The sequence below is a fragment of the Barbatula barbatula genome, assembly GCF_947034865.1.
Source record: "Barbatula barbatula genome assembly, chromosome: 23".
Lineage (NCBI taxonomy): Eukaryota > Metazoa > Chordata > Actinopteri > Cypriniformes > Nemacheilidae > Barbatula > Barbatula barbatula.
The window spans coordinates 19,167,718-19,184,958 of NC_136786.1; the positions used below are offsets into that span (position 1 = coordinate 19,167,718).

The 17,241-nt window shown below is 38.4% G+C and overlaps 1 protein-coding gene across 4 annotated transcripts; it reads right to left on the reverse strand.

Annotated features, from left to right (window-relative positions):
- Positions 1 to 629: 629 nt before the first annotated feature.
- On the reverse strand, positions 630 to 17,020 carry dtna (dystrobrevin, alpha). Of its 4 annotated transcripts, none has more exons than XM_079487893.1 (22): positions 16,539 to 17,020; positions 12,594 to 12,661; positions 12,322 to 12,402; positions 12,031 to 12,244; positions 11,590 to 11,675; positions 11,068 to 11,222; positions 10,663 to 10,768; positions 10,424 to 10,590; positions 9,945 to 10,069; positions 9,383 to 9,466; positions 8,538 to 8,609; positions 8,254 to 8,322; positions 6,885 to 6,972; positions 6,615 to 6,703; positions 6,422 to 6,535; positions 4,873 to 4,969; positions 4,273 to 4,465; positions 4,089 to 4,178; positions 3,332 to 3,419; positions 2,953 to 3,073; positions 1,966 to 2,003; positions 630 to 1,888 (listed from the first exon to the last, which is right to left on the reverse strand). In XM_079487893.1, the coding sequence occupies exons 2-21, from the start codon at positions 12,658 to 12,660 to the stop codon at positions 1,986 to 1,988; spliced, it is 2,124 nt and encodes a 707-aa protein (XP_079344019.1). In that variant the 5' UTR covers position 12,661; positions 16,539 to 17,020; the 3' UTR covers positions 630 to 1,888; positions 1,966 to 1,985. The 4 variants fall into 4 exon arrangements, with proteins under 4 accessions (XP_079344019.1, XP_079344018.1, XP_079344021.1 ...); XM_079487892.1 differs by lacking the exon at positions 16,539 to 17,020 and adding an exon at positions 14,632 to 14,763; XM_079487895.1 differs by lacking the exon at positions 8,254 to 8,322.
- Between the last annotated feature and the right edge of the window lie 221 nt (positions 17,021 to 17,241).

Genomic DNA, 17,241 nt, shown 5'->3' on the forward strand with positions numbered 1-17,241 from the left:
TTGGTTTAAAGATGGAACGGATGTTGTCTTTCTTTAGCCAATGGGAACGCGATGCGCCGCTCGTTCACTGTGATGTTTCCTGATGTTTTACATTTGTATGAAGGAAAATAATAATGTATTTATTTATGAAGTCTGTTCTGTATTTATTGTTTATTTTACGAAGAAAATATTTCGCGCTCATCAAGATAAAAATATATCATTAATTTTCAGATGATCATTAATGTGGCAAGTTCGATATATATAATTATTTAAAAACATCTCGCGCCTCTAGTTCTTATTCATTCTTCCACGTCATCACATATTTATTTAAAGTGACACTCCGCCTTAAAACGGCCTCACAATATTCCATAATATTCCTGTCTGTGTGTTCAACCGAACTAAGCAATGTAAACATGTCTGGATCAACTAGAGGGTCAGTTATTATTGTGGGGTGGGGTGTCCCTTTAATGCGCGGACCTCCACACCTTGTAATCTGCTCGTTGGGACACGAGATTTTGTTTTACTGTTTATCAGCGACATCTAGTGGTTTCTTCATATATTGCACCTCAAAGTGAGCAAACCATAATGTGATGGGAAAACACTGAAAGCACAAGCTGTATACACATTCCAACACATTTGGGGACACAGTTGATTCTTGTACCATGTGATATTTTATTTCTCATGCAAAAATCACTGAAAAGTGCAATGATTGGCGACAGATGGATGCTGTTTTTGTACTGGTCTATATCTGCCAGTCTGAAGAAGCGCAAGTAAACCGTGTGCCCACTGCGGTGTGACCGTAGAGAACGCAAAACACATCAACATAACAGACTGCAGATGGTCAAACCCAAGCGGACACTTTTACAAACATATTCGCCAACAGAATCGATCCAGGTATGTTCCAGTTTAACATACGGTATCCATAATATTATCTGAAATGCATTTCCAAAGGCATCTTCAGTCACACAGTTTAAACTTTAGCAAGATAAATATACTGTGGTCCATTGAGAGCCAAACGATGTCTTCCATTGAATGCAGAGGTACAAAGATTTATCAGTGTGAACTGCATGAAGCCTCAAGTCTGGGTAATATGTCACCCCTTAATTATGAGAAAGAAACAAGAAATGATATTTTACTCAAAGAAAATGAAACCTGTTAGGACTCCTTTTGCATTATGGTAATATTTCCACAATAGTTAAGTCATTGAGAAAAGCATGCTTAACCTTGATTTAGATACTGTCAAAACCTTCTAATGGTCATAACAGTTTTTATGCTAAATGTTTTAATGGATTTTGGGTGAAATGAAACCTGGCGACATTCTCGTGTGATCCACTCATTTGTTATTTTTACTTATAATTAAAATGTCTTTACAATTATTAAATTTCAACAGTACACGTACAGTACCTACCCACCTAAAAAACAAAGGTCGTCTCATGAGCTAAGGCAGTGTATTAAGTTGTATATCAAAGACTATGATAAAATCTCAAATGATTTACCTTATTTAACCGAGCTACACAAAACTATTATTTATATGCTTCAAAAGACCGTCGGGTCTAGGTATTCTGCTCTTACAAAAAGAAAAGATGTCGTTTGTAAAGATAGCAGCTTCATTAAAGACCAAACCCACTTTGCCCAACAGACATTGAAATACAGAACAACTCTTTCAACAGATACAGAATGAAAATCAAATCAAACACAGAGTGAAGGAAATAACCTCGAAATCATTGGATTTTATGGCACTGGTGGTGTTGTAGACAGTTCCATTGTTTGCTCCAAGTTGTTTCACAGTATTGTCTTAAACATGTTGTAGGTTCTAAAAATATATTTCTATATTTATAGATTGGGTTGTGTACCACAGTATTCCAGAGGTCAGGTGTGGTAACAGCACAGTGCTTTAAAGTAGCTCGTCCTGCGGTTGAGAATAAAAGATCTTACAAACAAACATTTATTTTGTAAAGTCTATTATTGTATAGTGTGAACACTTACCATTGCTTACTTGAATGCAGCTACTCTTGTAAGGTCACCTTAAAAACAGAGAAATAACAGAAATGCTAGAAGTTCGGAAAAGACTTCCTCATGGACAGCTGGGTAAATAAATGACCTAAATGTCTATTAATGGGACGGTACGAGCACACGGTCTGCACTAATAGTTGGGGTGTGTCACGTGCGTCACCCGTGGCGATACTTGTACAGATGTGCAGATAAAACGAACTTCACTTCAGCGCTCAGAAACAGGTGCTTATAAGCAGCCCGGGGATATTTTCATTTAAATGAAATATCCATTCGGTGTAATGGATGCTCCATTTATATTTCATCTCATTTCTAGAGCAATTAATAAGAAATAAAATGTGATATGTAGAGCGTACAGGGCACGTGCTGGCATGTCTCCCAGAATCCAAAGTTTGCTGGTTAAAAATGGGCAGGCTGTGTAGCAAAATGAGCAAAAATACAATTTATTTTGATTTATGTCTTAAATATGACCCATTTATTACTGTGACATTCATGTACTTTTACATTTAAAGCTCATATAATATATTCAAACATGTATTAAACAAGATTTTCAGTAGAAAGTGACGTTTCCATATCTCGCCCCCGCTGAGGCAGTGTATGTTACCGTGGTGTTGTTAAGGTGTTCTCTAGGATTTCTCATGCTAAACCACATTCAGTCATACACTGAAGCAGCTGAATACATCATGTATTGATAAACACAGCAACATCTCATCACAAAACGGCAGTTCAAAGTGTGTTTATCCATTCAAACGCATTTCTATTGAACCTTTCATAATTCTGCGATTTTGCAAAGTAGCTTTACAGTAAAAGTAGATATTAAAACAGAATAAACAGTCAAACTTAAAACGATGAAATATTTATAATACATGGTACATATATTCTCTAACATTGTAATTGGTTTCTAAATCAAATTTTTGTTTAAATGTAAAAGATCAACAATGCACCTGTGTTTGATGGACTCACCAGGAAGTTCTTGTCCTGTTCCTGTGTGCGTCTCAGTTGCTCCTCCATCTTTAACTCTTTGTCCAGACGTTTTTCCAGATCATTCCCATAAAACCCTCTGGCCTCCGTCTGACCCACGGCCCTACAAGAGCAGAAACACTGTTACGCTAAATCTACTTACTTATGAAGCAGCATCTATTTGATTTGCTTATTCCCTTCCCCGTTTACTTCAATCTGTAGATCCATTTTCCCCTTCTCTTTCAGAACTCAAGAATCTACACACAGTATCTGAGAGTTCATCTCAATCCTCCAGATGTAACTTTTACAAACTTCTGCTATAAAATGGTATTCATTTGTAATATATACAACAATTGCTTCTTGGCAACAACGTGTCTGTTACCCTGTTCTAGATGAATTGGTCAGTGGATAAGGAACCTCTGGCATCTGGAACGTGAGGTCGGAGACACTGTTGGTTTCACTCTCCACTTCTGGACAACAATAAAATAAACAACCAACAACATTTAAACAACACACTTTTCTTTTAGTGAACAAACGATGAAGAAGGAATTTGTAGAAGTCATATTGTACCGAAGTGTTTAATAGTTTGATAGATACGTATGTTTATGTAGATGCCACATTCGACCGCTTCATTCTGGAATGGTCCACAATTACATTACTGAGCTTTCCAAGATGCCACAACATTGTTTTGTCAATATTACAGTTTATTCTTGATTATGATAACTGTGATCTACACAACAGCATGTAACATTTGATAATCATAAATGCCCAAAACTACGGTTACGGACGCACAGTCATCTTACTATCGAGTGTTCACGGACCGACCGAATATAGCAGCCCATCTGGGTATATAATCTAGGCCCGGTTTCGTATCGTAATCATATTTATGCATATTATAAATATAAATCATAAATTATGACAACATTTAGAATTAAGCATTTTTTGTCACAGATCATATTATAGCGAACGTTTGAATGGTAGTGGACGTTTTGTCAGTAATGAAGTATAGTATTATGAAAATATTTATAAAAGTGTGCAAAAATATTCTATTTTATATTAAAGTAAATATATGAACAATAGTTAAATACATAAATATCTAGTGTAGAGCATATTTACCCCCACATTCATCACAACATTACCTGAGTTCAGTTCTTTAACCAGTGAAGACATTGTGTTGGTTATAGAGTCTGCAGCCACCAGGAGGTCATTTCTTAAATTCCTTCTGGAGCCTTGCAATGAAAAACACAAAATAAAGCCTCCGAGTGCAGTGCAGGTCAAAGGTTAGCATCAGCATCATTCCATCAATGTGGTTTCCATGGTTACCCTGAGCAAAGGCCTGCTGCACTTCTCCTCCCAGGCCCATGAGCGAGTCCTGAGGTGTCTGACTGGGCGTGGTATTGCCAGATGTTGACTGGACCGGCATGGGGATGGGTGTGGTACTACCGGATGCTGATTGGGTGGATGTGTTGACCGTGTGGCTGGGGGAGGAGCGAGGGGAGGAGCCAGGACCTTGGGTCTAGAAAATGATTCACATTTACCATTTTGCTTATGCTTTTCTCAAAAGAGATTTTTGATCGTATTATTAGTTAAACATGCTTAAAATGCTGACGATACTAACATAGCACAACGTGCATTTCTCTTTATTTCACAGCACAAAGATTATTAAAGTGTATGTTTGACATCTCAGAATATGGTCGTGTGTGTACTTGGAAAATCAATGAATCTGAATGTGAATGTTGGATTCCACACGCATAGTAAAAGCACAGACATGGCAACACATCTCTTTAGTTTATTTGAGTTATAACAGTCAGCTGATGCACGTCAACTCAAAGCTGTTCTCACAGAGTGCTAAAACACTTCATCCTGTAGGTGGAGCAGTTCAGTTCAATAACATTATTTGATCAAGTGTGAGATGTTTACTACCTTTAAAAGCATCATGAGCTGCTCCAGCTGGACCATGAGTTCTCGACGGCTCTCCTGCAGGGCCGACATCCTCTGTTCTAACTCCTCTTTTCTTTGCCTGAGACAGAACCAGACTTTTCTGTCAAAGTTTGCTTCCAAAACGAGATCAATCCGCTTTTAACCAGTTTTCCAATTAATATCAATCAAGCTGCAGTTGGTTTGTTTAGGTTTGAACAGCACAATAAAAACATGATTTTTGATTTCATATGCTTGTGAAAACCAGTAGTCTGACAGTGTTTCACTGAAGTTTTGAAATGCTGAAAGTGCCTATATGAGTATGTAGGTGTGTGTGAATGTTAATATTTAAGGTGTATAGGGCCATATATAGATTCTTTATTAGTTTTTCAATGTTTAAAATAACCAGAAAAATTCAATCAATCTATGGAATAAAACAAATGTAATTCTGTTTTGACTAAAATCAACCAAAACTATAACATCTTCAGATTTCTTTTCTTTTTGTCATATTTAGCATCTTCAATTTAGTCAGAAATGTAATTTTCTCAAACATCTTGGAGTCTCACATGCCAGTTTCCATCTACTCTGGCCTCTTATTGGCTGCTTATCATTATTGATCCATGTTGTTCATATTAAAATCTTTTTTTGTGTAAATATATTACATAAGCGATGTCAAATATTTAGAATATTTTAGTTTTTTAAGTTCACATTATAGCGAATGCAACCCTTTTGAAAAGCACCTTTGAATGCTAGCGTATGTTTTCTATTAAATTAGGTACAGTATTTATTATGAAAATAATAATAAAACACATTTAGATAAGAAATTGGTGCAAAAATATTATATTGTTATATTAAAGTAAATATATGAACATATGAAAATATATTAAATAAATAAATATGATATTACATATCTTATATCCTGATATATATATATATATAAGATGCTGTACCCTGTACATAAGATATTACTTAACTTATATACTGTCACGCATTCTGACTTCTTTACACTGTTAAACGTTAAGATTGTCTGCAGCTCGTAACTCTTGCGATAGTGAGAGAAGTTGATGTGTGTTTGTTTGTGATGGACGTTATATAATCGCTGGATTTGGAGATGGTTTAAAATAGATTGAATGGACGGCAGTCCCAGTGCTAAAAGATTTCAAACGTGAACGGCACACATATGTCTGTGTTTTGTTGGCAATCGGTGCATACGTGCATAATGTAAACAACAGGAAGGGATTCATGCGATGATTCACTTATATGTGATCTTTATCTCTCTTTTATAGATTTGATCAAACTACATACTCTGAAAAGATACGACGTACGCAACACTACTGTATAGGCACTCAAGATGAATATGAGATTGTCAGAAAGTGTGTGTGTTTAAGACTTGGTCTGGACTGAGCTCAAACAGGAAGCAGTGAGTTTTGTAAATTGCTTCTCAAGAGCTTTCATTCATGTTTGAGACGAGCGGCGCTCAGGTTACATTCACTTTCAATGCAGTCTGTTGTTCAGCACATCTCATCAGGTTTCAGTCTGTTGTGTGTGTGAGTACCTGAGCAGTCTCAGTTCAGCCAGTAACATTGGGTTTTGTTGGTTTTTGTCTAATGGAAGATGAGAAGCTTCCTCGTGCTGTTGTCTCAAGCGTTGAATCTCCTGCAGAATCTCTCTGCATACACACAAATACCACCAACCGTTATGACCACCGGAGCTGATAACACAATCTCAACCTGCATCATCCAACTTACTTGTTCTTGTTCTCCAGCTCGGCGATAAGCTGCCTTTGCTGTTTATTGGTGTCCAAACACAAGGAGATATCTGACGGTACTCTGCTCTTCTGCTCATGAAAGAGTTGTTGAATTAAAAGCATTTACTTCATTGAAAGTGAATTCACTAAGACGGCAGTTGTCTGTGCATAAGTTAGTATTTTACACGCTTTACTTTCAATGGAATAAAATGTCCAGATGACTTATAATGGAAAGGAATTTGGTAATGAGCGTTCTGATTGGCTCTCTTACCAACAGAGCTCCGTCAGCAGCCAATCGAGACGCGTAACGGGCGACGAGGCTGTGCTCATCATCATGGTTTTTACTGCTCTCCAGGAAACTGTCAATTAAGGAAAGAAGGCGGAGCCAACTCGGTCATTATGCACAAAAGCATTTAGTGTTTCACTTCTTAGTCACTTAGTAAGGGACGTGCAAGCAAAGAAATTTTCCTTTTCTATTTAAATATACACTACGGTCTCCAAAATGATATTTTTAAGGAAGTTCAGCACTTCTATGAATGTGGTTTATGTAAAACGTTAGCATAAACACTCTACGGTAAGCAAATCATTCAAACTGAGACCCAGTTTCCCAAAATGCACCGCAGGGTTAAGAGCAAAGACAGTCTTAATGTAAGATCTCTTTGCATATAGGGACACAGCCATAGCTATAGGTGGTGTTGACAGTATCTGTCATGTTTTAATCTGCTGTCAAGAAATTCTATAATAACGCCACAGTGTAAATATATGGCTTCAAAACACCAAAGGCTATTCAGTTAGCAAGCTGCAAACATTTCTTAGCAAAGCATTGACGCCAGTAAAGTCACCATCCCAAATCTGGTTGAACCTTCATTAAAAAATATATATATATATATTGGTAACAATGCTTTATAAAGCTACACTTTTTCCAAATGTTTGTATTGTGTTGCATGCTGGGTATTATCAGAATGAGATGGTGAAGCTTGGTCTATACAAACAGATTAAAGATATAGTTCACCGAAAAATACAAATTCTGTCATTAATGATTCTCATTCAAAATGTGCAAATGACTCTTTCTTCAGTGGAACACAAAAGAAGTGTTTCCTGAGACATGTGCGTCTCGGTGCAGTTAACGTCTGGTCTGTGTTTGGCTGGTGTCTTATAATATAACTATTTATATTTTATTTATAAATATAAAAGAAATAAAAACATTTGTTGAATGGGTCCTGTAGTTTGGTCGTGTTTTAAGAAGCTGTATGGTACATTGACATCTAGCGGTTGAGCTTGGTATCAGTCTAAAGTCAAGTAACGCTTCTTCTGGGTTTCTTTTGATCGTTATCAGAAATAATCTACAGGCGCTCGTTTGTTTGTGGACGTGTACCGGAAGTTAAGGTCAGGTCATAGAAGTGCGCATGCGCAGTAGCGGTTGTTTATGATGTCACTTTGAAACCGCCTATACAATGGAAGTCAATGTGATGTTGGTTACCGACATTCTTCAAAATCTCTTCTTTTGTGTTCTGCAGAGTCATACAGGTTTGAAATGACACGAGGAGGAAAACATGATGCAAGAATTCTCATCTTCAGGTGAACTATCCTTTCAAGATGAAAAGCGCCACAGCAATCTCAGAGCGACAGCTCACACTGACCATGAGGGCTTCTTTTCAAGTAGATTCACATAAAATCCAATAAGTATGTGCTCATCGGCAATATCAACCCTGAAACCACGTTTCAGAAACACAAATGACATCATAATGACCACAGAAACAACTTTCATATTGTGTATACATATCTACAGTGATGTCACTTTATAACTTAAAGATTGACCAAAAACTTCATTCAATTTCTTAAGGTCATACTTCATGTCACAAACATTTTTCATGTATTTCCTTTTACATCTACGTGTTCTCACAACAAATTCAAACTGACTTACACCTTTCCTTTTAAGAGATCCGGGGCCGTCCGGAAAAACACTCCCTTCTGTTTAGTCTCTTCGTGAACACCTCTATTCACCCCCCAAACCAGCGTTAATAATGAGAAAAACACAAACATGTTCAGAACACAACATTAAAAGTTTTCTGAAAATGTGCTCAACCAAACATCATCTTTATTAAAGGAGAAGTTCACCCAAAAATCTACTTTGTGTGCTTTTTTACTCACCACGTGACGTTTAACATGTTCAGAGAACTTCCGGCGTCTTCGGAGCACAAATGAAGATATTTAGGAGACATCTGAGAGATTTCCAGGCCTCCTCATATACATCATGGTGTCAGTTGTTGTCAAGGTCCAGAAAAGCACTAAAGACATGGTGACATCGGTCCATCCATAGTCAAAATAGCGACTTTAAAGGATATATTCTCCTCTATCTTGTCAGTGTATGGCGCATGTGTCACAAGAGCACTTCTTCTTCTTTATCCAGAGCACTGTGTTGTGAGTCAGAGCAACGGCGTCCAATAGGGACACGCACCTAATACACATACGTCAGTGCTCTCGTCGCTTCAAAAAACTTCAACTGAGCCACTATGAGCACATGGACCAATCTGGACCTTGACAAAAACTGACACTGTGATGTCTATGAGGAGGCCTGGAAATCTTCATTTGTGTTCCCGAAGACGCCGGAGGTTCTCTAAATATGTTTGACATCATGTGGGTATAAAATCACACAAAGTCGTTTTTTGGGCCCCTTTAAATCATATCATTTGTGATGTCCTTGGATTGAATCATCTATTTCGAACACAAAGATTACGTGTGAGCATATATTACTTGTGTTCTACTCACGTTTTACTCGAGTACGGGTTTCCTGAGGATGGCATGGAGTGAGAAAGCATGTACTCATTTCCAGCGGCCACCGGTCGGGGAGGCCTGGAGAAATTCACAAGACACCATCAAAACTTTGAATATGCTGTATGTGCGTGTTTATAATACATATGAATGTGTTTGTGCCCGTGTAAAATTGGGGACCACCAAACCAGTCATAAGAAGTACGGGTAGTTGTATGGGTCAAAACTTTAGATTTTTCTTTAATCCAAAATATATTCAGATATTAAGTAAAGATCATGTTCCGTAAAGATATTTAGTTAATTTTCTACTGCAAACAACTGCGAACAATCAAGTTAAAACATTGACCCTTATGACTGCTTTTGTGGTCCACGGTCACATTTGGGCATCGTTGTGTTCAATCGACATACAGTAGGGCTCTCTATCACGCCACTTACCACGTGTCCCTGTTTCGTAGCACAAAAACAAAACAAGGCAGGAAAATGTCAGCATGGACAATTTACATCACATCGAAAACAGAAAAAGACTGAAAACGTCTTCAAGCAGGAGCTGTGTTACATACACGACATGAGCGAGGTTGAGCGGCGTCTCAGGGTCTTCGGAGAACATCGGGTACGAAGGCTCTCGATTGGACGCACAATTTAGAGATTTGCTAAGAGCGTCCGACAACTTCTTAGCCGGAGATTTCTGGAAGAAACAAAGATCTGTTTTGAAGTAAATGGCTTTAAAAACACAACTGATTTTCTTCTTCATGTCAGCTTCCATGGCTGTTTAATAATACGAAATGAAACTAAAAAAGATCTTTAATATCCTAACATTTGGATTAACTTCATTAAAACATATAAATTAGGTTTTGAAATAAAAATCTGTCATTGGATATTTGTTGTGTACATCTTACAAAAAACGTTGCACCCTGTATTCAAGATTTCTTTATTAGAAAGACCAGAACGTGAATGAGTGAAAACCAAATAAAAACAAATGCAAAATACAATCAAGACAAATAGGATAAGGACGATATTATGAAATATACAGTTCTCTCACCCATGACATGTACTCCTTCATCTGGTGCTGGTTGCTGTGGCTGCCCGAGGCATGACCCCTCCAGAAACACTCCTGGCACAGTTGGTAATTATCACATTTTTGGCACCGGTAACGGAATCCCATCATGCTCTGGCTTTGACAGTAGGAGCACTCCACCGGATGAAAGACTAGAGAGGACAGAGGAGGAGAGTCATTCAGAAGGAAGTACTATCATATCAAAACAGATGTTCAAAACTCACCGTTCTCAACATTTGCCAGCCGATGCATCAGCGGTAACCAAACCAGACACTGAGGGGGAGGATCTGACATGAACGTGTCAAGAAACACGTTGAGCGTGACCTTCTTCTGTGAAGCGTCAGCAGTTCGTAAACAAATTAGTCATACGGATTTGAAAGAAATACATCAACGAATAGACGGTTTCAAAGTGATAATATAAGCAAACGTTACTTCTGTGACCCCAACTGAACACATTCACAAACAATAGAGACGCCTGTAGATTATTTCTGATAACAAGCCAAATAAACCCAGAAGAAGCGTTACTTGACTAAACTTGTCTCTCAGATATTTTGAGCTAGATGTCAGTGTACCGTACGCTTTCTTTAAACGTGACAAACGCGTTGAATCAAAGGAGGAATTGGACACACCTCTTGAGGAAAGCAAGATCTGGTGGACTGTTCCGTGTAACCAAAGGACGGCCCCTCAAAAACCGTGACGGGCAGTTTGAGCACCTCCCTCAGGAACTGATCCAACTGTGTGTATATCATCACTCCATTTGAGTCTGATATCTGGGAAAAGATATCTAAAAAAAGAAATGTCATTTAAAAAGAATTAACGAGCCAATAAACATTGACTTTGCTCATTTAAATTGGGGTTAGGGTTAGTTCATTTAGTCAAAGGCATCATGCTGGTAGTACAATTCAAGTCTTCCTTGATTCCACACAACAAATATCTACAAACTACTTGGACAAACACATAACACCAGACGTGTTCCTCACCAGAAATGAGGCACAAAGTTGAACACAGACAAGGTCGTGAAAAGACAAATATGACTACGAGTGACTTTCAAGTAATGACAGCTGCTATGACCTTTCAAATGAAGATGAAACGATGAATAGAAGTGTCCATTAATCAGCATCACACATCACTTCAAACGCGGTGAAACTTACATCTCAGTTTATCCAAAATCTTTCCTCCGCAGAGGGCGGCCAGGGCCGTCTTCACAACAAAAACCGAGACTTTTCCTCCACCTTCCCTAGAATAGACACACGTGTCACCGAACACATTCACATACTGTAGAATACGAAGGAAACAAAAATACTCTCTAAGAACATTATTTCATACAATGTAAGTATGGCATTAGCTTTAACGTTTTGATCATGTTCAGCAAGACAAAGTTGACCCAAAGCTCTTTCAATGTTATTGCATTTTTGATAACTTTAAGAGAACGTTAGCCAAAGATGTTTAACTAGACAGACAATTAACATCAGTGATATCAAACACGTCCGTTAGATCAACGGCTCATGTTTTGTTTGTCACAAACATCTGCGAAATGCTTCAATATAAATGTAGACTGCAAAGCAACTCTGATAATCCAGTCATGATCTTACGGGTCGTACGCGGCTAACAGAAAGTTAAGGAGGAAGGAGATGGACTGGTCCACGTTGATCTGATGGGTGGTGGGTAAACGCTTGTTCAGCTGGTAAAAGATGGTGGACAGGATCGCTTGAAGGTGCGATACTGAGAACTCCGTGTTGAGGTCCATGGTGTTGAGTCTGCTTTCACGAAACACCTCGATAAGATTCCAGATATCCACCAAATGCACTGTGGGAATATGCATTTAGAAATGTTAACGGCTTACTAAACTTACAAGAAAGTTTCCATTGTACCCTCATACTTACAATTGCATCTCTTCTGAATAAATCTGAGCTTGCATGCCGTTCTGTATGTGGACAATCGGATGGAGTCCAGTTCCAGTGCGCCTGTGACATTAAAACAATACATTACACTATATTCTCACAGTTTAAACCAGACTGAGATGCTTTGCCCGTCTCAGCTGGTTTATGCAAGTTTGGCTGGATTCCTAGCCTTGTTTTTAGTAGTAACACATTTTGGCTGAATAATGTTATCAGCATCATGTTAGTTTGAATCGGAAGTGAAATATAATACATACGCATTTCAGCAAACAGCTGCCTTCTGTCTGCCATGATGCTGCTGTTCCTGCCCGACTCCTCGATCATTCTACAAAACACCACACGTCCAGAAAACAAAGGGACAATGACATTGTCGTTAACACAAAATCCAATCGTTGATGGACACAACATAAACATACGTTATTGTACAACTTGGACCTGGCTTGGATGTATGCTTGTGAATGTAATTTGTGCATTTGAAAAGCATTCAAAGCTCTTTAAAAGCTCATACATGTGATTCTATGTGAGGAGAGACCCGTCCATCACAGCAGACCGGAGAACACAACTGACTTTGTGCGGTTTAAAGCAATCTAATACACAGCACTGTATCATGTGATGCGTTTCCATGGCAGCAGACCAGCCCGTTTCTAAAATGGGGTGAAGGTACGTGTGCAATACAACTTCGAGCTATAAATGGACTGTGTACCATTTACCACATGATCATGTGATCACTTTGATAACCTGAACTAATGAGAATGTGTTGTCAGGACCTCAGATCACGTGAAATCAAAAGTGCTTGTTTCTGTATGTTGCTAGTGTTCTCTTTTAAATATAAAACAAATGATATGTGTGTTCTGTGTTTACACAAACGGTGTGTGCTTGAGGAACCCAAACATGTTTGCTAGAGGATTATAGACGGTTTCAAAACATGCACGCTTTTGAGGTCCGAACTTCAATTCCGGTACACATCCGATTTTTTTTTGCTGTAGTTTATTCTGATAAAGGCAAAAGAAATGACAAGTAAATGACATTAGCTAGCAGGTTACAAGTATGTCTAGAATTAATTTGGTTTACCAGCAGAAGAACCGTCACTTGGCTAAACTACAACGTGACACGAACCATTAAACAATTAACCCATCATACAATTAAATATGATTGTAAATTAAATAACATTTAAATCGTTTTATTGTTAGCCACTAGCCAGACTGGAAGTTAATTTCAGGCCAGGTGCGTACGTCCGATGAAACGTCATGTTCAAGTAATTCATTTATATCAAAACATTAAAAATGTTCATGTTAAAGAACTAGAAGCATTAAAGGTTTAATTGAACCTTCTGTATGTTCATTTATAAATATGGAATAAATAAAACTTTATTTTAATATAAAATGATTATTAACAAAGGAATTAAAAAAGGCTGAACCCTAAAAATAATTCTCAAAGCACCAAAAAATGTAAAACATTAAAACACATTAATGTAGGTCATTTGTTAAAAAGCTCAACCAGTAAGATTAAACAGACATCATGTCGTAAACAAATCATTCTGTATAATGCCAAAATACACATCTTATTTAAATGACACATATTTTGTTAACCAAACTTAACCGGTTTTGTTTGTCAAATCATGTTTGTTTCTTAGAGTTTTGTGGCAAATATGTAATACAGTGGTCATTTAAATAAATTGCAGTGCAATACCATCACTGTACATTTGAGTAAAAGAACAACAGCAAAAGTACTTTAGAGATACAACCAGTTCCTTAGTGGTGACCAACATATGCATTTACTGGAATACCATCCAATAAGATCGCTTTTAAGTGATAAAAACGACATATACTAATACGCCTCTTTTTCTCGTAAATGATTTTGTATCTCCACTTTAAAACGGCACATTTTTAACACAACCAAGAGAATATATCAGGTTGATCTCCTAAACTAAAATGTTAAAGTCCTAAACTCCTTCACAAAGCACGTGATGCTCAATTAAGTTTAAGGAATGTGCAGTCACAATCCCAGAGTTCCCGGCGGCTGTAGTAACAGGGACATATACCCTGTCACCATAACAACACAGGGACAAACACTTTACATGTGAAAAATACCCAGAATGCACTGCATAATTGAAGACATCACTAATGTGACCCTACTCAAAGCTGCCATATAGGGTGATTATGTGTTATTTAATGTTATGATTCACTACTTAAAAACAACATTCATCCCGGAAGGTAAACAAACTCAATCTATATTCAAGACATTTAAAGTATTATTTATCTACAGCAAAAATCAGAGCGCAAGCAAACCAGATACCCTTCAGACAGCACCATGATCCTGTTCACGCAAACACGGAGGGATGGAAACGGGTCTGTTCGCTCTAATAATGTTTTCCGTCAGGTCCGACTTCACAACAAAAGCAGCCCATAGATTTCTCGTCGAGCCCCTGAAAGGAGAAGCCGTCAGGATCCAGCATGTGTCGCCTCTATCTTTAACATCCAATACGAGTCTCACATTCCTATCGGGCTTAGATGGCTTGCTAAGCTCCGGTTGCAAGTTTGTACCGTCTTCCGGCCCTCCGCTGGGAGTTCTGGTCCTTTATGAAGGGGTCTGTGGACTTATTTGCAGTTTAAAGACACTCGGTGTGAAATTATGAGGCAAAATGATGAGGCCACGCTAGAACGGGTTACTAGAGAAGACTGTAATTCAAGCTCTCTAATGGGACATTTCCAGAGAGATGCTATATTTCACACAGCCTTTCTCCTACATTCTCTCTCTCTTTCTCTCTTTATCGTGGCTCTGGGATCTCCAGGCCTATAAATATCCTTTTGGACACTAGGTGCCATCCAGGCGTTTTGAGACCTACTCCATTTTTGTCACTGCCTTTGTGTGATTTATTTAGTACGCCAACAACTAGAAATGATGCTTTTGGATTCTGCTCCTTTGATAAACAGCCTTGAAGCTGGTGACCGCTGAATATTTACAGATCTGACCGGCCGGAAAGTCAAGTGAGTCCCACGTAAAGCAGCTGTCTCTGAGTAATTAGCACCGGATTACTTCCATCATACTGTCTGTGGGAGTACATGACTGCTAATGCTAGTGCATTTTTCCCAAACCACGTAATGCATCTGTTTGAGAAACGGCACGACCACATCCCAGGGGAAGCCCATATCAAAGCAAAACATGTAACGCTGAAAACAAAGATTTATGAAGCTTTCGCATTGATCAACACACCTTAAATATAGCGCAGAATTACACCTAGACGTACGCACATCATCAGCAAACGTATATTTGTAAATCTCAAACTGGTCATGAGCAGCAAATAGGTTGAAGTATGTGGATTATTAAATGGACATCCTTGTAAACCTTTAAGTCCAAAAAATACAACACAAGTGAAGCATTATCTGTTGTTTAGGTGCTCGATTTGGTCTGCATGCTGCTGGGCCTGCAGGTCGTGGTTATGTTATTAGTTCTTTAATATTCTGTATTTCTGAGATTATTATATACGATGTAACGCACATAAAGGTTTAAAGAAGATCCTGTGAGAACTCTATACGGCCCAGAGGCGACCGTCACTCAATGACTTTCTCCATCAGTCAGATTCAGTCATTTAAAAGCCGGATGCTGCTCTTATCGTCATGGAATCACTGTGATGCCGCAAAGGACTCTGGATAAAGACGTACGGCCCATTCACTCTGTGATTTACTATGTGTCAAGTATTTCTGTAAAGAAACATTACGTGAGGGTTTATTAAGCTATAATGAGCCTCAATGACCGCTCAAAGTGGCTTGGTTTTACCAGCATGATGCACTTAAATATACTGAAATGTAGTATGATTACTTCATGTTCAAATTCTATTCTTTCTGACAAAATACAGGAAATAAAAATATGACATCATGTTTGTGTAATGAGCATTTAAAGCCTGACAATACAAATAAAATGTATAGTAAACCAACACACATGCGTACGAAATCATCAACAACTAGTGCTTGCAATGGCATAAACACACACACATGCAAGCCATGCTAAGCAGATCTGAAATCCATTTTAAAATAGTGTTAATGTCTCGAGCACGATGATTTATGACAGTATCTTCCATATGTTTACTATATACGTCATACTTTCTCAATCAGCATCATGCATTTAATAGTGAAGTCGAGTGCGGAGCATCAACAATGAAGCTCTGCGAGAGGCGCCTGGATCTCTGTGCACTTGCTACTCACCAAACGCGTCTTCACATCCAAACCCTCCGCTGTCGTTTAATGAAGAACATCTGCGACACATCGACGCATCGCGTCCGCCACAGCTTCACTCTTTAAACGCACATTCACGCTCGCGCGGACTCTTCTCATCTCCGGCGTACATTTGCTTTGACGTGACGTAATGCTCCTCGGGCGATGACGTCATGCGGGATCTCTCCGCTGATGCTCATAAACCTTAGCAGATAAATGTGAGAATATGATATACCTAAACACATACAAATACACAAACTATATAAAGATTATTATACGATTATATTAAATGAAAACGAGAGCCTATGATACACAATTTTCTCAAGAAGGGAATAAAAACGCTTAAACTATATTAACAGTGTATAGGTCGTTTATGCTCTTATCGTGTGGTGTCGATATGTGATGTTAGTTCTCTCGCGCATTGTCCCTGCGGTGAATGAAGGCCTGTCCTGTTGCTTAGCAACCGCGCGCGTGCACAAACACAAGCGTGTATGAGCGCTCACCGCATCGCGCTGTTGCTTCATTAATAAGTTAATGACGTTGATGGCTCAACTTTCTGCGCTTTCCGTGAGTACTGACAGTGAAACCTGTTGTTCTGTTGTTGTGCCATTAACTTGAGATGTTTACTTTTATTTAAGACATGTCACACATGCGTGAATAAGCCAATGTGACTGAAATAAATAAGAAAACCTTT

Excerpts from the sequence above, each read along its gene's own strand:
- dtna (XM_079487892.1), bottom strand. Across the intron at positions 12,403-12,593 it reads GCAGCTGTTTGCTGAAATGC|GCGCACTGGAACTGGACTCC; the intron begins GTATGTATTATA and ends TTAATGTCACAG. Across the intron at positions 6,973-8,253 it reads CTTGAAAAGAAGCCCTCATG|TTTCCTGGAGAGCAGTAAAA; the intron begins GTCAGTGTGAGC and ends CTTAATTGACAG.